The 23083-nt window shown below is 41.6% G+C and overlaps 1 protein-coding gene across 1 annotated transcript in view; it reads left to right on the forward strand.

Annotated features, from left to right (window-relative positions):
* The window catches only part of LOC119176465 (C-Maf-inducing protein), a 71142-nt gene that overhangs the window by 45632 nt on the left and 2427 nt on the right, over positions 1-23083 (forward strand). The window contains exons 9-15 of the mRNA XM_037427754.2: positions 6147-6230; positions 7248-7313; positions 7473-7499; positions 11004-11454; positions 16651-16797; positions 16860-16965; positions 21155-21225. Of these exons, the coding sequence (XP_037283651.2) occupies positions 6147-6230; positions 7248-7313; positions 7473-7499; positions 11004-11454; positions 16651-16797; positions 16860-16965; positions 21155-21225 (952 nt within the window). The remainder of the gene's footprint in view (positions 1-6146; positions 6231-7247; positions 7314-7472; positions 7500-11003; positions 11455-16650; positions 16798-16859; positions 16966-21154; positions 21226-23083) is intronic.

Consider the following 23083-nt stretch of genomic DNA (forward strand, 5'->3'; position numbering starts at 1 on the left):
GGCTGGACTATCGGTGATGCTACTACTGCGCCAATCACGCCAAATTGCACACAAGTGCCCTGGCTACTACATCCTGTTACATTTCTTCAAAATTTGGCGACTCTACACCCAACCTGCGCTAAGGATGTATGCCAACTTTCAGAAGCGAAACTGGGGAGTTTTTGTATAGCATGAAGCTTTGCGGTTGCTGCCATTGCACATGCGTCATAACGTTTATGACCGTTAGCATTTGCGGTCATAAAAAATCTGAAATAGCGTTTGGCCTTTTTGTGGTGACTCAAGCGTGCGTCAGCGGTTGCGGGGACAAACTTTATTCAAAAACTCATAAGGTGCCCATATGCAAATGCTAAATCGTCCAAAAAAGGGGGGGGGGTCGAAAAATGCGAATTGATACCTTTTTATTCTGCTCAATTTAGCCAAGCTTGGTTAACCTCCCTGTCTTTCCTCTCTATTTCTTTCTCTCTCCCAGCATACTCCGCATTTTGGCGCACGCCCGGGCTCTCATGAATTCCGAATTAACTACATGCAAATGCCAATTGCCAAAATGCGTCTCGTGATGAGTGCTGGTGATACCCACAAAGCGCGGCCGACTCGTGTGGCTTTCCCTGATGCATGCGTGGACGTAAACGATGCGCTATTTATACGAAAATTTCCACCGACACGGAGAATTTGCTGTTGTATGAAGCCGATCGTTTTTAGTTGTGCGCAGCACAGTGCGAACTAATCTGATGCCGTCACTGCCAGGGCATTGCTGTCTGTCATGACAATGTTTATGATTCTCACTTCGCACCTGACCGCACATGGCGATGGCCAGCTCCTTTCGTTTGTAAAGGCATTGTGTCTCTGCGGCATACTCAGCAGTCTTGCCCAAAAAGGGAGCATAAGGAAAGAACGGTGGCACGGCGCATTTGGCCTGTACGCTCACAACGGCGCTAGGCCACATGCACGACCGAGCACCTAGCTGAAAATGCTTATCATGAAGGGTTGTCAGAGATTAGTCACACTTGGAGTGTAAGCAGCCTGTCGCTATCACACCTCCCTGCATTTCCGGTGCTTATCTTTTAACCCTTTGCGGTCCAAAACTTTTACCCACTTTCCGCCTCTACTGGTCCAAAGCTATTTTGACAGTTTCTGGCGCCGCGAAGAAAAACACAAAGTGAGGAAGAAAAACTTACAGGATATTTAATTTCACTCCTGAAATCTGCAGGCAACATTTTAGCGATATTTAGGCAGTTTGCGATACCGCTCAAGGCAGCCTCCTGGGTGCAGGCCAGGATTGTTACCGCAGGTATTGCAGAAAAACAGACATGTCTCCATGCCATCGTCGTCATCTTCGTCACTCACTTCTGTCAAATAACGGTCATCCTTGTCTGGTGGAGGCACGTAATTCTCTTCCTTACTAAAGTCATCCTCGTTTTTGCGGCAAGCACCAGGGTCAAACGCACGCGGTGAAAACGTGACCATGCTTCTCAGCGGACCGCTTGCGAGTGGGTACGCTCTAGGCTGCATGATGAACATTGTGCTGCATCCTAGAGTGTAAAAAGAGTTAACCTCAAAAAACAAAGCTCACTTATTCCTCAAGAAATGGTGCTTCATGTATTTATAAACTGCACACGACTTGCAGTGAGAAAATCGTGAAATTTAAACCATGAACACCTTGTAAGGCGCTGCCCTGAAACGGAACGCTAAGGGTTAAGGTATCACTGCATCATCATCAGCCTGACTACGCCCACTGCACGGCAAAGGCATCACCGCACAGCGCCGTGACATTGGCCCCTTTGGATTTTTGGTCTGCTTCACCCCACACCACTCAAGCATTGCGGTAAAGCTGATTTTCAGACATTGGCTACGAGAGCACACACGTCAACCTTTGAAAGCGCTGATTCAAGCATGCGAGATAGAGGTAGCTAAATTAAAGCTGTAATTAATGCTGTTTTGAACATGTGGGCAGGAAGTTTTAATGTAAACTCTTTGGTGTCCGAAATTCATGATGTTACTACGCATTGGCTTGTGATGGGGCCTAATAGTGATGGTAGCAAGGCTTTTTATCGCATTATTCAGTAATTTACTCTGTTTCTGAAATGCTTCGGTTGCTTGAATTGCCTACGCTGGCTCAACGCCGGAAAGTCGGTCGACTTAAATTTCTTTTTTTGTTATCAAAAGGACACCTCAATATTGAAACTAAACCTTATTTTGTTCCCAGGCCCTCCAGCAATGTCAGATCATGCAATCAATTTGTGTTTTCAGTTCCTAAATGCAATCTTGCTGTGTACGCGTATTCCTTTTTTCTATGAACGATAAAAGAGTGGAATCAGTTGGCAGTACCGGTACTGAATTCGAAGAGCATAGAAAGCTTTGAAAAGTGCATTAAAAATATGTCGTGAACATTGAGTGTTGTTATAGTATTGTACATATATTGCCATGTTGTTCGAAACTACATCATGTAGTTACTTCATATTGTATACTATACCACCATCACAATATATGTATGTACGTTTTTATTAACAGCATTTTAAGAAAAATATTTTTCTTTTGTGTATTTTTTAAAGTTCTGTCTTCATTACAATATGTTGTACTTGTTTTTGTTTTATGTTAACATTTATTGTGCCCACCTTGTTACGGCCATAACGGCCAACAGTATTTGGAAATAAATAAAATAAATAACCGGATCTGAATTTTCATGCATATCTGAAATATTGGACAGCCGAAAAACTGTATTTGTGGATATTTAAATGGTCGGCATGCGTGCTGCTGGGTGAACACCGATACAACTGCAAGACATTACCAAGACGTTTGCTGCAGTGACCAAAGACAACCCAGCCCACTTTGGAATTCACAAATGTAGCGACTATTTTTGTGCATGGGATGATGCTTCAGGGCATTTTTTTAGAGCATCCAAAAATGTGCAGACTCTGAAACGTTATATAGATCAAACACCTTTCTTAACAGAGGTCCAATCACGGAGGTTTGTATGCTATTTAGTATACAAGTATGGACCTACTTATCAGTGATAATCACGTCATCTTTAGTCGTTTTATAATGAAGTAATCAGGCTATATGTTTCACCATTGCCTTTGTCCACTAAATATCGTCGGGTTAGCCACGGGTGTTATTGATAATTCTATGTGTTTCTATAGCATTATTATGCTTAGTGTGCAGCACATTGTGCTTCTACCGGTCCTCTGTCATGCCTGTGGTATATGTCTTAAATTTGCTTTTTGTAGTAGCTGCTTTGAGAGCTAGTTTTACAGCTCCAAAACTCGTTTTTGCCTGTTCCAAAAGCTGCTCCAAAGCAGCCTAAGCCAGTAGCATCGCTGGACTACTAACGGCTATAAAACCTTCTACGTGGTACTAGTTGTGCACCACTTTTCTTAATGCAAAATGGCACATTTTTTAAAATTCTCGAATCTAAGCCGACCCTAAAGTTTGATACCAGCGACCTCTCACTCTTCAGCATGCAACACAAACCACTAGATCACAATGTGCTCTTTGCTTGCTTAGCTTGTTAATGGCAAGACATTTGTATACACCATGTGCCACTGGCGATCCTTAGAGCTCAGCAACTTCAGTGCGTTTTCGTCATCAATAGTGAGATGGCGCGAGTGTCGCACGCTAGGCACACGCACTCTAAATATCAAAGTCTTGCGCCACCCCATGTGTTGCGATGCATGCGCCTCCACATAGTGCAGTCAAAGTCTAGCGGGGTCGCTTACTAGCGAGTGCACTTATCTCGAGATATTGGCGCTTTGTACCTCTTGTATATTCATCGCAAATTTGCTTTGAAGTTACAGTGGTTGAAGAGAGTGAGAGCACGAAGGTAACTTCGCTCACTTTCTTGACCGTGTTTATGAAAGGAAAGCACTGCTTACACACGAAGAAGTAAGAATTGTGACAGTTGTTTGCGCTTGTTCAGGTGTATACTTGTGTGTTGGTTTCGTGCATCTTTCTGTTCGAGCAGTGCGCTTCAAGTGTCTAGCTGTAACAGCTGTTCGTCTGTGCTTGTCCTTTGTGGTTTGCTCATTTCGTGCATACTTTCTGCTTGAGGTGCGCACTGCAAGTTTTGAGCTGCTTGCCATTTTTTGCACGACATTGCAAATTGCAATTTGTTGCTGTAGCATTCATTCCTTCGCCCTTGCGGCGAAACAACGCACAACCAACACTCAATTACCTCGGTGAAGACTCGTTTTACTTTCGTGTTATACCGATTCCCAAAGAGAGGGATCAGTGATGTTTTTTCTGCATGCGTGAGTCACCCCTCACCCCGTAATTCGGCCACCACTGCCCAGCCGCAACCTATCTGCGCTGCGCACTGTAAATGATATTTTCCCACAAAGGAAAATTCCGTCATGCAAAAACTTGTTTGATATTTTACCAAAAAGAAACAGTAGATGCCTCTTCTTCACACTGCATAATATTTGTCGGTATGCCTATCTCAAAGCTAAACTAAATGCCCATGTAGGCTCATGTAGGCTGCATCTGGCACTGGTGCAACTGCTGCTCACATTTAAGTCATCGTTGTGTGTCTTGATTGCGAAACCGGCGTAATGCAGTGGCGCACCAGCACACGTAGAAACTGAGCGATACGGTCGGCCACAAATAACAAGCAAGTGCTCTCACACTTCTTAAACTTCATTAAAACAGTCACAGTTGTCATCGTTTGGCTCCAAATCTACCCAACTGATTCCCTCCCACTTGTTGAAAACTGCACTTGCAAGCGTGCTCAGTGCAGCCGCTGTTCGCAAATCACACTTTGGCGAACATTCAGCAGTGCTGCCACAGCAATATCTAGCTGTTCACGGACTACCTAACTGCGCCGTGCAGTGGATTTGTTAAATCCAGAGTGATATGAAAAACTGTAAATTTTTAATAAGAAATTAACCAGATGTAGTCACATAGGTCCTCAGAGCTTGCTGAACCACAAAATGTCCATCCCGCGCCCAGTCTTGCAGAGGACCCTTTCAATTACCGCTCATCAAAGGGGTTAGATTGTAGACTGTAGATTGTGAGAGGGGGGAGAGTCTGCCGTGCGCTCCTACCCCCCCCCCCTCCTTCCTAAAAAAAGTAAGTGTTAGTAGCAAGAAAACTAATACCAACCATTTGCACCATGACTCATATTAAGGGGAAAAATTCGTTATCACGGCATGCCACTAAAGCCCAACGTTTTGACAAGCGGACTTGTCTTCTTGAAGAAGAGCATCCCTCCCTTTTATGCTTGGATTGATCACTTACCCCGCCCTTTCATACCACTTTATTTTATAACCACTATTATTTTTTAGATGACTTTTTCTGAATATTTGGAAAACCGGAAGTGCTCCACTCAAAGTGCTTGAAAGTGAAAGGAGAGTGTCACTCGGTGCTCACGTCTAATTATTGAGTACAGTAAAGCTTCGTCTACACTGAGTTGGGGAGTTTATTGAATGCACTATCTACGCAGGCATTTTTAAACAGTATGTTTTCATTTGTAACGAGTTTTCATCATCTTCTTTCTTTAATTGTTAGATTTTTGTTCAGGTTTTTTTTTTTTTTGACCTTATGAAACTTGTAATTTGCAGGAACCAAATGTGCCATGCTTGTTTTGTCACTAATGTTTCACTTAAACCCACATTTTATAATTTGCAGTGAAGCCAAAGTGTGACACTCTTTCATGTTTAGAACATGATTAATGGCTGCTGTCTAGATACTGGCCTTGTCTCCTTGTTTACCATTGCAGCACCATTTCCGTTATGGTCACTAATAACAATATTCACCAAAAAAACATGTTCTGCTCCAAGTTATCCTGAATTCCGTTTTGTCTGCTTCATACTAGCTCCAAAACACAGTTCATTGTGCTCCAAATATGCTCCAAAATTGACTTTTGCCCGCTCCAAAAGTGACTTTTGCCTGCTCGAAAAATTGATCCAAATCCTAAATTGGCTGGACCACCACTGTACAGTTTGTAAATAAGGGGTCACCCCTGAATGGCATTCCTAATTTTCTTTCTTGTGACTCAGAATTTCAAGCACTTGAATTTATTTATGAATGGTCACAACAAGAAAGCTTTTGATTAGTGTCTATCTGTAACTGACTGGAGGCATGATTTTTCATTGTCAGTTGTGCAACTAAGGAAAGTGGACAATGCTTTGACTTTTTATGTGACATTGTTTCAGCCCTGAAGATCATAATGATGTATCGCATTCTACAAGTGACTGGGAAGCCAAGCATGATTGCTTCGTGAAGGTGTTAGATGTGATGTAAGTTTTCTTAATTTTTGGTTTCTCAAGCATTATGTGTATTTAAACCACATGTGTCAACCACATGTGCCTTTGAAAAAGATAAGTCCTCCTATCGAAACGTCGGCCAGCCAGTCTGAGACACACTATTGTTCATCTTATTATCCCACCGTGTTGTTTCCATCTGTTGGCTCCCATCAATATTTTGAATGTGTCAAATGTAGTAACATGTCTTATACACGGTGCTGGTTGGGGCAAAGTTGGAAGACGTAAATATAGAAAAGTGTAGCACACAAAGATAGTGGTAAAGTGTCTGATAGAAGAATTCTTCTTGTTTTCCATTATATTGCATTATCTTAGACAGCCATCAATTATTTAAGCATGGTATAAGGCCTTGAAGCAGCCCTGAAACACCTTTCTAAGTATATACTCAATGACTTTGTCGGATTTTACTGCATCACGAATCTCCTGCAAGAAGTCTTTTTTAAATTTGGCAAGTAGTAATGAAGCTACAGGTAGTTTTTGTAGACCCAATAGCTTTTTCTTAAAACCTGACAAGTATGGGGATAACAAGGTACAAGAAGTTTGCCATTAGCCATTAGTCATGGCACTTTTTATATTACTGTTGTTTGTTTGTTTTTTTCCTGAACCTCTTGGCCTCCATCTTTGGTTTACACAAGCTTGGGATCTCAACTGGAAAGCAGAGCTTTAACACGTGCTGAGCCAGAGAGCAGAGCCTAACAACTGTTTTCTTTACTGCTTTCTATGTGAGGCCTCATGCACATAAGGCATGATTACAGTGTTAAAATGAGGCCCCTTGTATTTAATTATGTATGTGTGTTCTAGTAACATACAAAGCAGTCCAGTAGAGTACACTTGGGAATCCCTATCTAATGTTTTTGTGTGTGAGTGTTTTGAGAACAATTAATGCCTGTGCATTGATGTTGATTGTGTTGCCCTGCCTAGTTGTTTTGCCTCAATGACTTTTATTTTAATGTAGTTTACAGGTTTTGTCTCTTCATTTTATTGCATATTTAGTGCGAACTATGAAGATTGGCGTCTACCACTTGGTCAGCTTTTGCAGCCCCTGCCTTTTCCAGATGAGTGAGTGTTTGTTTACCTTATTTTACCAAGCTCACTCTATATTTAAGTTTTTTTTTCCTTCTGTTTTCATTTTTTTACCTTTACAGTAATTCATACCTTGAAAATGGTTTACAATAAACAAAAATAGTAACTTGCTGCTTTTCCTTTTCTCTTTAACAGCGCTTTTGTCTGCCAGCGGTTCACTCTGTGAGTACCAAACCTTTTTTTTTTTTTTTTGCCTCTTCTTATAGCTTTGCAAAATGGGCTGTGGGGATAAAATACCACTTTACAATTTCAATTGTGTTTGCTTGTGTACTAACTGTAATTTTCTTGCCGTAGTTCATTCCAATTACTGCAAGTCTATGTGCCCAAAAGGAACCCTATTTTTTATTGTTCAATTGAATCTTTGTTGTTGAATGTGTCCAAACCCATATTGTTTTTTTTTTTGTGTGTGAATCATGAAAGGTTCTGAAAAAATACATGGGCTTTGCAGCACTAATAACTTAAATTTAAATGTTTATAAGTACAGCCCTGTCAGCAATGAAATTTGAGGATTTCTTTTGTATATGAATGTGCTAATACAAAGATCTTGAAGTCAAGATGCCAAACTACCAAAATACTGGATTGGTTCAGGATCTTTCCACTTAGATTTCACTCTGTTTGGTTCTGTTTCCAAAAAATAAAAGTGTGTAACATTTTTAGAATCGGTGTGGCACAGCAAACCTTGTAACAAGTACAATGCATGGACAAGTTTTGTCAGACAGAAGAAGGAATCAGCTTCTCGATGCGTAAGAGGCAGGGATTAATGCTTTTAGATAATATAATTGATGCTTAGTGTTGTGTAGCTACAGCAGGTGTACCCACAAAGGCAGCCATCATAGCAGTGACATAAAAAGATTGTGCAGCCAGCTATACTTCCATTCAATGTACCCATCCTTATCCTTCCTCTTTTCCTTGTTTCATGTTGGTCTAATCTTTGGGGTAATCTGTGGCACGAAAGATTATAAAAACGAATTGAATTTTGAGAGAGAGCGAACTCTATCACTGATTGGGTGAGAGAGGAGAAAACATTTATTATGTAAAGCTTGGGAGTAAAGGCAAAAGGGTCCCTTATTCTAAGAACCCTTCGACCTGTACCACCCACCGGGCTCGAGCGACAAGGTGACAATGGTCGACCAGGTTTGGCTGGAGATCACAGCCTCCCACACTTCACTTAGTAGGTCTGGGTCCGCATCTGTTGCTGCTGCTTGTAGCCTTGGGACACTCACTTTGCACTGCAGTAGGAGATGTGCCAGGGTGTCTGCCACATTGCCGTGTGGGCAGATTTAGGTATGCAACATTGGTCGCACATGGTGCAAAAGGATTCCATTGGTGAACGCGTTGCTTTGATAGCACCTGTAGTCTAAATTTTATTTTTTTGATTCTGCTGCTTCTACTGCATAATCGCGCCAATTTTCATGTGTTGTAGATCATTGCTTTAGCCAAAGCAGCTTTTTGTATTACATTAGTGACAGTTTTTTTTCTTGCTATTTTCGGAAGACTTCCCCCCCCCCTTTTGTGTGTGTGCTGAATTATGATTTTTAAATTTGAATTTTTTTACACTCAATTTTGATCATTTTGTATTGTGCAAAAAACCTGAATGTTTAAAGAGTGCAGAAGGATGTTAGTTGACTGTTACTTTTGGAAGTTGTAAATGCTTAGAAAGGGTATAATAATGTAACTAGTTCCTGTGTGTCTATTAAATAAAAACTCGAAAGTTTCATAGTTTCATTTCTTTTTTTAAAGAAAGCTGTGATCATAACACAGCACTTGCTGCACTCTTTAACGTGTAGAATCCAATGGTATTTAATTCAACAAAGTCTGCACAACCAGTTTAGTAAAAATGTTAACAGATTATGTTTTTATTAATGACAACATTAAAAATATAATGGCATAGTATATCTAAAAACAGAGTTCATATTTGATATCAGCTCATGAATCAATAGTATAAGCCTTATGTTTTTATTAGGATAGCCTAAATAATAAAACACTTCATGTGGGATAATTTCTAGATAGACTGCTAAAGTGCTTTATTGCTGCTTCACGCCGGTCATTTGTATAAATCATGAGTCAATTCAAAAGGAGCAAAATGTCATGTTAAAATCCAAACCATGTATGTAAAGGGAGCCCTTTGCATCTCATTAACCCGACCGCTGGGCACTGCTCATTTCACACACTGTGATCACTTTCCAGCTGGCAGCACTCAGGCTGCTGATATAGTTTTTTGCTGATGGGGGGCACACCTTAAAGGGATACTGAATAAAATTTTTGCCACCAAGATATTTAACAAAATTGGAAGATTGGGTCATCGATAAAGACAACCTTCATTTCAGGCTGAAACTACAGGAAAATAATGAAATTAATGGGTTTTTCACAAATTGCTTTATCTAGACCGCTCTGTGAACCTGAGGAGGCAACGTCACATACGCCTGAAACATGCAAGCAAACAATACTAGCCGTCACTCACGGCTCTCAGCCCGCTCAGCTCCCCCATCAGTTCCGGTAGCGAACAATGCTCCCAGCTGGGGTAAACCATCAGTGCTTTTGTGGAAAGGAGAGGTGGAGAAAAGGAAGAGGAGGACAGGAAAACGTGCACCCTCAGAGATTATGACGTCACGGCCCGCACTCTTATGCAGCTACAGTGTCCTGACAGTCCATCAAAAATACAGCCAAGTGTTCAAAAATACGAGAAATTTTATAGGAACAGTTGCATCTACCAAGTAGAATTTCGAAGTTTCATCAGATTTTTCAATTTTTGTTCAGTATTTTTTTTAAGAGACACTAAAGAGAAAAATGACTTTTTGGATTAGTAAAGTACCATTTCACAATCCCGAAAGCACCACTATTATGGGACACGGCGCTTGGTAAGCGAGAAAACACATGAAAATAAAATACAGGTCGAAACGCCACCTCGAGATTCTTGCACCAAACACCATAACATCATAGAATTTGAAGGTGTCCACTGGGTCCTACGTAGCTTCTAATCGATAAAAATAAAGTACATTGTCATATGTGGGTTTCCCTAGACCTAGCATACGAACTTTCAGAAAATGTTTGACATCACTCACGGAGATTTTGGCACACAATTTAACTATGAAACTTCAACCTTGAGTTTCTTTACTATTAATGTACTTATGGTTGTGAAACATATGGCATTAGAGTTCTCGGACTGCAGTTTGTCAATCTAAACCAAGTCATTATTTCTCATTAGTGTCCCTTTAATGTGCAGCATGCGGCTGTGTGCTGTATTTGCATAAATTTCTGGAGCATTCTCTTTTAGTCATACTGGTATTCACTTGTTAGATGTCAAATTTTATGCTAGTTTATTTGGATAATTATTACTTTACTATTACTCCCGTGAAGGTATTAACTCACTAAACTAAATCATCTCTTTCTTTGTCATGATGCAGATTCTGTTTCAATTACTTTTAATTGTAGATGAATGAGTAACTATTTATACTCAAAATTTAGTGTGGGCTTCTTAGCAGCTCCCACTGTGAACAGAGACAAAGATTTGGTGCATTTAGCACAGTTTATCATTTTCTTGTAGAAGCTACGCCTCAAGCAAAGATAGGGCTACAGTTTAAATCCTAAAGTATCAAGACTTGCTCAGTAATTTAAGGTTTACTTTAGTTGTTGATGGAATGGCCAATGCTTGTCATGTGGATGCAGGGGCCTGGAGCCTATAGTCGAATGTCTTGGCACGGACTCACGATGTGAGGTGCACAGTGTGGTGCTGGGTGCACGTGATGGAAAAGATGGCTGGCTGCAGCTGTACAGCCCAGGTCGTCCAGCCTGCCAGGACGGCGGTGCCCTCTGGAGTCAGCTGCTGGGCACCTTAGTAGGATGCGGGTGTGGTCGACGGCGTGCCTTTTTGGGACCGCTGGCAAAGTGGCTTGATGCTCTGCGCGAGCGCGCCATGGCTGGTGACGCTGCCTGCCAGATGACACTATGTGCCATGTTAGAACTGGGTGCCCTCGAGTCACCAGAGGCACGACTTCAAGCTGGTGCCGCCCTCCAGAGCTCTCCCCACTATGGAGCACTGTGCATGCGCCAGGGCCAGGCACGCCAGCTCCAGCAAAAAGGTGGCCCCACAAAGCTTACGCTGCCTGCACGCTCCACGGCAAGTATACTATTTCACAACGTAAAGCCATCTTAAAATAACGTATGCAAAACTCTTGCAAAAAATTGTTAATGTAGCATCTGGTTACATATCTGGTTACATATCTTATGCTGCCTTTATGACACTTTAGGTTTGTGGGTTTCAAAAAACATCGGAATTGACTCCGTTGACAGCGTGCAAAAGTAATGCTAGCGTGAATTAGTCATGTTGTATGTCATGTGCAACAACTTCTTTTTGGGACCACTTTCTCTTTTATTATTTGCATGTAGCAGTCAATGTTCTTTACGCTTTCTATGCTTCATTGTCTGTTTTCTTGAAAAGGCTGTACATCTATCTTGGCATATACCCATTTTTCTCCAGGAAGTATCTTTTAAAAATGCTTTACCTCAAGTTTGTACATAGCAACGTATCAGCCAAGAGAGTCCTAGCACATCCTCTCTCTAAAGGGTACAGACATGACCCATCGCATTTTGTTTAGCCTTTGCCTCTAGGCCATTGTGTTCCGGTCAGTAGTGTTCCTTGTAGACATTTACTTTTGACTTATTTCATTAAATGATCACTTTTGTAACCTATCATTTATTTTTCCAGCACATTTCACTAGTCAATTCCATAATGTTTATTTTCATATACATTTTTTACACTTTACAGTGATTGTTATGTCTTTTTGCAGCCATGTTTAATCTGCCTTTCATTATTCATGTATCCATTTGCCAACTCATTACCTCTGACTTGGTGCCCTTTGACCTATAGATATATGGCCTTTATATCATAAGATTATATATCATCATCTGTGGGTGTAACCAACAAAGAAACAATATTTCAATAATCTTGAGGAGTGGGTAATTATTCTTTGTGAACTCCATTGCCATTTATTCTGACATTACCTATATAAGTTTGCTAGAAGATGAATTGAAGGCCATAGTTTTTAAATTTTACCTGAAACTTGAGCAGCTGAATGCCAGCGTGACTTGACAGATTTCAAGTGCCTTTGTATTTTTCCCGTGTTGGCTCAATGAATTTTCCTGAAACTTGCTATATTAAATATCTGGCTTCATTAGAACACATTATAATTTATTTTTCCTCACTTTTTTTGTGCATCTATTTTGCTCTTTGCTTTTTTTCTCATCTTTTCCATTCCCCTTTTTCTTAGTGCAGGGTAGCAAACCGGATGCTCCCATTTGTGGTTAACCTACCTGCCTTTCTCTCATTTTATTCTCTCTCTCTCTATTTTTCTTTTTAAAAGTGTTACGTAGCCCTTAGTAGGTGCCATCAAAATCTATGTCACAACGGGTTGGGGCAAGGAGTTGAAGCTAGTGTCAGGCCCTGTATTTTGTTTTCAAACATTTTCTTGCCTACCAAGCATGTTCTAGTGGCAAGAGTGTTGCTTTTCTTTTTGGTATTGCAAAATGGTAAAATACTAATGCAAGCAATAGTGTCCCTTTACCAGAGATCCTGTTTTGGAGAAGGGGCAGGGTGACAGGGTGTCTGACCGTTGTGTGCGTGTTGGTGCACACACACACATGTGCACAACTGAAATCGTACGCTGACACACCTGGTCGCCTCTATACACAGAGCCACATGACGAGAAGATTGTACGCAGCTCCATGGCACAATCGATTGCTTGCTTTCTATGCTTTAATGTTTGGTCTAGCCTCGTTTTTACTTTTTTTTTCATGTGCTTCTATTCATTATGCTTCTGCAATGTCCTTCTAGTTTGATAAAGAAAGGTCTACTTTCATGCTGCAGTAGCCACTATGTGATTCAGTCCATACACAGCATTTGAAGATATGGTTGCTTCTACTACGGCAACCTTTGTTTGTTTGTTTGTTTGCTCTCTCGAGATTTCTCTTCTATCATCCCTGTTTTTCCATGAATTTATTGCTCAAATTAACCTTTCACGTGCTTTGGTCGGAATGCATTCTCTGGTCGCTTGTGTTTTTGTTCTATTCAGTATAATTTAAATACAAGTGTGGAAGGATTGTTGTAATTGTTATTTATATACTAAATTTTTTTAAATCTGAACTTTAAAAACCACGTTTTGCATGTTGCACAATTGTAGTTCCTGCACTAGATTAATGTCAGAACTGCAGTATATTTGCCTGATGAATAAGGAGAATGTTTCAAACTAATATTTACAAAGTGATAGTTTCAGTGCATGTTGTTTGGCTAATTGAGGCAAAATGGGCTAGTAGTTGCCTGTGTCATCAGATACACAAAATCACACATTACGCAAAGCAACACTGCCACTGACTAGTATAAGGTCGTTACAGTTGAACCCCTTTATAAGAAACATGCACCAAGAAGCAGTCTTGTTCCTTATACAATGCATCTCTTATAAGCAGGGTACCACATTCCAATTTTCTGAGCAACCCCAATTTCAATGTAAGCACACTTGTGTCTCTTATACCGAACTGTCTCTTACGTCAGTGTCTTTTATAAAGGGTTTCAATTGTATCCCAAAACTGTACTGACTATGAGTGAAGTAATACCAACTTGAACACCTCCGATTGTATCTCATCTATAGCATTGCTCTGCTGAACATGAGGTCATGAGTTCAAGTTATAAGCATGGTAGCCACATTCTAATGAAGGTTAATTGCAAAAGCCTTTGTGTACTGGGCTTTCATGGCACATTGATGAACACTGCATGGTCAAAATAATTCTTGAGCTCTTCATTACGATATATAATATAACCCACTGTGCAGTTTCAAGATTGAAACCCCTGCCTCTTCATTCCTCCTCCAACATTAAAAAAAGGCAGAGACTGCTGCGCCGTGCAGCGCATGAGCCACCTCCACACAGAAACGGCTGCTGCGCTGCACGGAAGTGACGTCATGCACTTTTCTGGTTAGGCACTTTGTTTGAATAATCAGAGTGTCTAGCGTTACATCTAGACGTAACGATAGAAGCCAGTAAGGTTACAACCCGACGTAAAAATAACAAAAAAATGTTAAAGTTACGTCCAGCATGAAAACAATGCAAAATCGGCTTGTTAAACTCCCCAAACCAATTGGCAGCAGTGGTGTAGTTGGCTAGTGCGGCACGTAAAGGGCGGGTGTAATCGGTGGTTCAAACCCCATTGCAGTCTTCGTTTTTTGTTGTTTTTTTTTTTTGTTCACGCAAGTATTGTTTTAACATTTGTGCCTCCTCATCGGCCTTCCGTCAGCCTGACTTGCTGCTGGTGGTCCTGTCTGCAGGCCCTTTGACATTGGATGTTTGATGACCCTCACCGAATTGGCTATTTATTATGATAAAGTGTTTTGAGAATTAATACTCTTAATCGGCGAGACGCAAAAGGACACAAAAAATTAAAATGCAGCTGGCTGCATCAGTTTCTCCGGCACCTACGTCAGGAACATTGATTTGCATAGTTTATAAAAGTTTTGATTACACAAAGGCCCACTGCAACGTAGCCATGCCGAATATACAACAGGAATCTTTCTTTATGTCGCTAAGCGTACCATCACCTGACAAGGTAACCGGCAGGTCTCTTAAACTTACTGACGGGCCATCGTAATGCTCTAGGGAATCAGCACTTGAAAAACGATGCCCAAGGGCAAGTGCCGACTGTGTTAGCCCATGTAACTACAAAACAGCTTGTCTACCTTGCTGAATAACACGCACGGCCTGTGACAGCATGGAAGCATTCACGTAGCAATGGATGAGAACGGCCGTACGTGTTTGCACTAAGCAAAACAGCCTGCAATGCAGTAGCGTTGACCTTCCGAGATCACAGGATTCGTAAGAACACTTCGCACACGCACTGGGGTTTCATGCATGTGCGTCCGGACAGTAACATGAACCGTGCAAAAGCATTTATTTAATCATTGACCTTGCCCTTGGCTACAAGCAAAACTCGGCAGCAAGGACACTTTCACCTTTGACAACACCACGCTTGGCATTGCAATCTATAAAATGCAGTACATCCTACAAGAATAATTCTCGCTTCACGCTGAGAAACTTTATGGCGCACACACTCGGATGAAGCTGCGGCTCGGTGGACGGCTGCGCTAGCTCTAACCTCTAGGATCAACTGGGCATCCAGCAATCCCATGAGGCAGTGACGACACAGAGTCTCCGGTCCTCCTTGTGGGCGGCCTAGGCCCAGGTCACGAGTTTGTGGTAGTTTTCAATAAGGTTGTTACCACCACCACACATCGCAGGCAGCTACCTTCTTTGCCACTGTTTACCTTTTGCAGCCACTGCGCCCATGGTGCCCCTGTATTTAAAATGCCTGTGATATGTGTTTATATAGGCTAATTGACTCCTAAAACACCTGCTTTGAAACATTTTTATAGGTTTAACCTATGCACTTATAGTTTATATATTTAAATAGCTTTAAGTCATAATTTTTAAAGTGACGTTACTTCCGTGCGGCGCAGGAGCCACTTCTGTGCGGGGCTGGCTGCTGCGCCGTGCTGTGCAGGAGACGCTGCCTTAAAAAAAAAAAAGGAAGAAAAAATAAAAAGAAAGAAAACATTCAAAATTGTAGAGGCACATGGCAATCATTTGTCTCACCACGCTCGACATGATTCATTCATCTTGATGTCATTGTGAAGCTCGGACATCACAATTCTGACTGCTTGATGCTGGCAGTTGAAGCTGTGTTGAATGCATTCAGTTGAGATATTGATGCTTATGCACATGCTTAATCTATTCAGACCAATAAATTTATTTATGAACTTGGTAGGCCTTGACTGCAGTGCAGGGCTTGTTGGTATGGTATCTTACATTTTTGTTTCAGCACACAAAAAAGTTGCATGAACAAATAGTATGGTTGATGGCTGATCACCCACAGGTCCAAGCACTGCCTCTACAACGGTATTCAGATTGGTGGTTGATTATCATTCTATATGAGAAGCACGACCTTGCAAGCATTCAGTAATGAGTAATTTGTAGAAGCATACTCACAAGAAGCCCCTTGCGGCATTTTGCCAACATGCCAGATATTCTCAGTTGTGACCTATTGCAGCCATAGTTTGGCACAGAGCCAACAAAGATTCCCTTTGATGCTTTCATATGACACTTAAGAGAGCCATAAAATGACTTTGCCGTAGGAAACAAGGATGTGGGGACAATTCAAGGCTTGCCATTTTTTATGCTTATGGACCTTAACAGAATAAATTATTACTGTGATCAGTCAAACGAGTGTGCTCATTTACTTGCTGGTTTTGGGAACATTTGTAAATCATTTTAGGATGCTGACTTGGAGAAGTTGCTGAGCTGTGGATCATTTGGAAACCTGGAATGTTTGTCACTGGCCTTTACTCAAGTGACGAGTGCTTGTGCTGAGCACCTCATCAAGCTTCCTTCGTTACGCTATCTTAACTTGTGGTCTACACAGGTAAGGAAGCTGCGTGTACCTTTTTTCATGGCTAGTTGCTGATTCTAGCATGCCTATTTCAGTTTGGCGACTCCGGGTTGAAACTCATCTCAGAGCACCTCCCAAAGCTTCAAGTGCTCAACTTGTGTGAAACTCCAGTCACTGACAAAGGGCTGTCATCACTTGAATGTGAGAACTTTTTGTGCAAACTTACTTTTAGACCTCTTTTCTTCTTTTTTTTTACCAAAAATTATGTAGCATCGACCCCTTTGACTATTCTCACTTTCACAGAGGTAGCAGTGGCTGTTTAATCATTACAACCACTGATTTCGTTTCAATATTGCTCCTTTCTCACCAAGGCACCCATGTCACCTAGCTGCTTCTTTAACCCCCTGAGCTACCTAAGACAATTATTCATGTCTTGAGCACAGAGGCTAATATAGTAGACTCTTGGTAAATGGAAATCAAATCTGTTAAGTGGAATTGCTGCTAAAAAGGAACAACTGTCTCTGATATGATTGGTTTAGTACTTGTATTCTACACCCCTGTTCCTCTCTCGGTAAATGGAACTCCTGTTCAATGGAAGACATTTTCGTGGCCCGTTCAGGTTCCATTTAACGAGAGTCTACTGTAACTATATTGATATTAAAGATGCCGAATACGGCTTTTTTGTTATCCCATGATTTCACTGTGTATAAAAGCAAATAAAACATTCAAACCCCAAAATGGATGAAAAATATTTAGCTGCAGTGGAACCTCGATACAGTCAAATCTAATTCGAACGTGCTTAATTCGAACTTCCGGTTTATTCGAACTCACGATGAGGTCCCGTCAAAGCTATGTGTATTCCAGAGGACGATGAGGTCCCGTCAAAGCTATGTGTATTCCAGAGGGCGAAAACGCCCGGTAATTCGAACGCGCAAGCACTTGCGACGCTTAGTTTGAACATACTACGCTTCGAAAATGCTCTCAACACCCCGCCCGATCCCGTGGCGGCACCTTCAACACCTCAACGCTGCGCGCGAAGAAGAGAAGAAGGAAAGAAAAGGCTGCGGTAGAATGTTTTCTCTCTCTCAAATGCCGATCTGCTACGCACGCGCCTGATCCACTCTTCTCCCTTTTCCGCCCCTGCCACATAAAGACCCTTCTTCTTCTAGCACTGCGCACAAAGAGAGAGAGAAAAAAAAAAGAAAGCTGTCGCGGAGTGTGGCTCTCTCTCATGCGCCGGTGCCACCCTTTGCCCTTTCCCGTCCCTGCCACGTAACCCTTCTCCTTTAAACAACGCGCGCGAAAAAAAAAGCTGCCGTGGAGTGTTGGTTCTCTCTCAAATGCCGATCTGCTTCTCTCCGCGTAGAGATGCTCCTTCTTTCTCGTCACGTGCTGGCCACGCTGCTGCGGCTTTGGCGCAGAGGGTAGTAGCGAAGATGCAGTCGTTGTTGTCGTCGTCTTTAGAGAGTGTCGGCGCTGGACATTGTCGCTCGCAACTTCTTTTGCCTGCAGAATGCTGAAGCCGTGTAGACTTACTTTGCAAGCTGCCTGCAGAATTGATTGATTCGTTGCAAGGCAAACGTGTGGAGATGCGCATAATCGATTACTTCAATTAAAGACAGATGTCCTGTGATTTGTGAATAATTGTAAGTCTTCTGAAACTTCGCCCTCGTGTGTTAGCTCAAGGCGCATGCGCCACTGCATGGGGAGCCCTTCGTTTACTTAGCTTTCATTAATTCAAACTTCCTTTATTTCGAACGAATTTTCGGGCCCCTTAGAGTTCGAATTATCGAGATTCGACTGTACAATGAAAGGTGTATGTGTCTGGTGAAGAGACCAGTCAAGCTGTGAAGTGCAGCTGTTTCTTCTCTTCACACCAAATCAAGTATACGCTGTACACTTATACACCTGCCACGTGGTCGAATAAGCTCAAATTTCAACTTAAGTGATGTATATATGGGAGGAAAGCTTCAATATATTTCCTAGTGTTGTTTGATTGAGGATTTGATGACATCAACCGGAGTGGAGCTCACAGCTTTTTGTGCCACATTGTAATTCATCAGTGATCAACAGCCATAAAAATGGACAAGGTGGCACTGCAATTCCTATTATCACGTTTAAGCCACGGCCCGTACGAACAACTGGTATTCGAGATTGCAGAAAAGACTCATCATTTCATTGAGAAAGGACATGAAATAGCCTTTTAGTGGCTTCCAAGTCATTGTGGAATAATTGGCAATGAACGGGCCGATCGAGCTGCCCGTTCTGCCCATACTGAAAGTGATCAAATATCAATTCCGCTCTCCAGAACTGATGCTGCGCGGAAACTCCGCATGCTTGCTCGCAAGCACACCACGTTGCAATGGAACGAGTCACATTTTACTCATGCATTTAGCAATGCATACGCATTTCACATAGGAATGGCCGACACCATTGCATGCGACCATTCCAGTAGTGACGAAACAACTGGGCACATTCTGTGTGAATGCCCACAATACTGCTCGCAGAGACAGTCACTCTGCAATGCACTAGACGAACTGGACAACCAGACCCTTTCGGAAGAAAGAATCCTGCGCTACCGACAGGACTTTATGTCGCAGAAGAAGGTTGTGAAGGTGCTCCTGCGCTTCTTGCATTCAACTAGCCTGTCCAAACGACTGTGATCGAAACGCCCTGCTTGTGTGTGCATGTGGATTTTTTTATATAATTTATTTTATATCTCTTTATCTCTATCCTCTTTCCCACCCTTATTTCCCTATCCCTGTACAGGGTAGCAAACCAGTTCTTCTAGGTTAACCTCCCTGTCTCTTCCTTTTATTTATTTCTCTCTTGATGTTCCAGCAGTGAAAAAGCACCATAGCTACTAAGTCAAATCCTGCTAAAACGACATTGAAGGGACACGCAAAAAAATTATTGTCGTGGAATTTCATTGTAGCAAAATTTCATCTATAAACCACAAAATTCTGTAAAATCTGATGGTTATGATCATTGTCGTTTAGTCCCAGCAAAATTGAATTCTCTCTAACTCAGGCCTATCTAGCCGCACACCGAGTGAACATGTTTTCTCGGATATAACACGTTCAAGATAGACAGAAAGTTTAAAGCTAAACTCGTATATATTTGGTGAGCAAGTTGGCTTCACAGTACACCTTTGCGGTAATGGAAGGAAGGTGCCCTTTCATCAAAATAGGAGACTTTTATTGAACGGAACCTGAAGGTACTGGGAAAATATGTTTCATTTAAAAGGAGTTTCATTTATTGAGAGATGACCAGGTGTGTAGAATACAAGAATAAAACCAATTTATAAGAAGCACTTGTTTTATTTAAGCAGCAGTTCTGTTTAACAGATTTTGGTTTACTGAGAGGATATTGTACGTGAATACTTTTGTTTTCTTTGTCATGCGCTTTGCAGTCGGGGTGCCAGTTATTTGCAGGGGCGGGTCATACACTAGAAAATACAATATTAAAGGGACAGTCTACCGTCCTTAACTGTTTTTTTTTTTTTATGTTGCAATCAACATTGTACCATCTGAAGTGTCCAACCTTGTAGTGGTTTCTCTGGAAAGTGTGTAAAAATTTTTAAAACAGAATTTTTTTTATCTGCGCTTGGTCTCTATCTATCTGTAGGATAAATGCCTACAACACTAGTCGGTGGAGGCGATGATTATTCTGCTGCCGGTGAAAGTGGAAAAATGAAACCATGTGCGCTTTTTGCAGGCTCCATCAAGTTTTGTTTGATAATAAAATAAATACCCTAGTGCTCGTTTAAAGCCGACAATTTTTGTTCTTCTTATGGGCCGCGGGAGACGCAGCGCTTGCGTTTCTCCACTGTTTCTAAGCAGGCGCGCAGGCAAGCAAGCACACCGCCGGCAGCGCTACCGGGCGCCTCTTTGAAAAAGTAAGAGAAAAAGCAAAATTTACTCTCTGGCACAGCCCAAAGCTGTCTCAAGTGCGTAAAATACAATTCCAAGTTATAGATGTTTGTTTTCAAGCAAAATGAGTCCACCTGCGGGGATTTTTTGTCCTGCCAATAGATTGAACCACATTGCTGTTGGGTGCTGCTAGTGCTCATTCTTTGTCAACATTCAACATCTAATTAAAATTATGATTCCGTTTTATGAAAGAAAAGCATACTCGTTGCCACCGATCTGATGAACCATCTTCTCATTTTTCGCCACAATCAGAAAATTTTATTCGAGCGGTAGACAGTCCCTTTAAGTAACCAGGTATGGTTTTGTATTTGCATGTTTCTGAATTTTGTTTGGTGGGTATGTTTTGAAATAATGGGCATTGCTGTCTGTACCTCTTGTATTGTTTTCAGTGTTGCTTCTAAACACACCATAAAGGTGATTTTATCTGTACTAATTTGTTGATCCAATCTTTCATGCAGCAATGAAAAGCTTGCGAAAACTGAACTTGAACAGCACCAGTTTGTCTGCACAAACATTTGAGTGTCTGAAAGTAAGTGAAACTTCATTGATTTTTGTCTAGGTTCGTTGAGATGTCCCATGGAAACAGTGGTTCACACTTGTTTTTTTTTTTTTTTATGTTACCAAGACGTCCTTTAATGGGCCATCACATTCACACCTATCGCCTTTTTTTTTTTTGCCACCAGACCTAAGGCTATCAGTGCTTTCACCTATTTCACTGACAGCTCATATGCTACAGCATTGTTCAAAATGTACTGTGTGCTTTTAGGATGCGCTAACCAAAGTACACTGTTATTCTCTGCTACTGTGAGTGCAGTGGTGGTACAGCTGCTCAACTTCCACCAAAGTGCTTCATTTTTACTTGAGATATATATATATATATATACTTTTCTTTCTTCATATTTACCTTACGATTCGGTCTAATATCTTTCCCTATACTTTCCTTGGCATTATTGTCTGTTAGATCTCATTAAGTCTATGTAAAAACACGACAAATCGAGCCCTTAAGTATACACTTCTTTCCTTAATTTATTAACGAGGGTCTCGTACTGGCAGACTTAGTGCCTTTAGGTTTTATACGAGGGACTATTGGTCAGCTGCCTGCTCGTAATATTATCACTTGCTACGTGACGCCAAACAGGCTCAAAAGAGTGTACCACACTCGCCGCCATGGCTGCTGGTGGCGCTGACTGACACTCCCACGTTGAAATTCATATATAAACCCAATAAGGTGGCTGGGGGGATAGCTGCTGTGGTAGCTCAGTGGTAGAGCATCGAATGCGTCATTCGAAGGTCGCAGGTTCGGATCCTGCCCATGGCAAGTTATCTTTTCACCCACTTTTCTTTCTTTATATTTACCTTACGATTCGGTCTAATATCTTCCTCTGTACTTTCCTTGGCATTATTGTCTGTTAGATCTCATTAATTCTATGTAAAAACACGACAAATCGAGCCCTTAAGTATACACTTCTTTCCTTAATTTATTAACGAGGGTCTCGTACTGGCAGACTTAGTGCCTTTAGGTTTTATACGAGGGACTATTGGTCAGCTGCCTGCTCGTAATAAGATCACTTGCTACGTGACGCCAAACAGGCTCAAAAGAGTGCACCACACTAGCCGCCATGGCTACTGGTGGCGCTGACTGACACTCCCACGTTGAAATTCACATATAAACCCAATAAAGTGGCTGGGGGGATAGCTGCTGTGGTAGCTCAGTGGTAGAGCATCGAACGCATCATTCGCAGGTCACAGGTTCGCATCATGCGCATGGCAAGTTATCTTTTCACCCACTTTTCTTTCTTCATATTTACCTTACAATTCTGTCTAATATCTTCCCCTATACTTTCCTTGGCATTATTGTGTGTTAAATCTCATTATTTATGTATATATCATACGTATATGTATATTTACCGTACTTTTTTTGTGCATGTCTTAAAAATAGAGCTTTTAAAAAATGCTCATGGAGTAAGATTCATCATTTTACCTGCTGTACAAATTTCAATTAACATCAGCTCACTAAGTCAACAAATACACAGGCAAGACTGTTCAGATTATACTCAATGCAATGACTACAAGTCCTCGCTGTCACCAGTGTGTCCGAACGAAGTGTTTGTCATTTTACTTTTGTTCTACTGCTAGATGTTTCGCTTTTTGAGCATGGTCAGAAAACGCTGCCGATCGGTAATCAAGGCTCACAAGAATACGCGAGCCAAATGGTATAGTGCAGCATGCAGTCTGGAATTCACAATAAATTATCAATGCCAGCTGAAAATTGCTTTCTCATCTCTCGAGTCTCCGCAAAGGGCGATACAAGCTCAAAAATCCTTTGTCACAGCCATTCTGTCATTCATTGGCTGATGTGAGCATAATGCGCTCGATTGTTACTGGGG

The sequence above is a fragment of the Rhipicephalus microplus genome, chromosome X, assembly GCF_043290135.1.
Source record: "Rhipicephalus microplus isolate Deutch F79 chromosome X, USDA_Rmic, whole genome shotgun sequence".
NCBI lineage: Eukaryota > Metazoa > Arthropoda > Arachnida > Ixodida > Ixodidae > Rhipicephalus > Rhipicephalus microplus.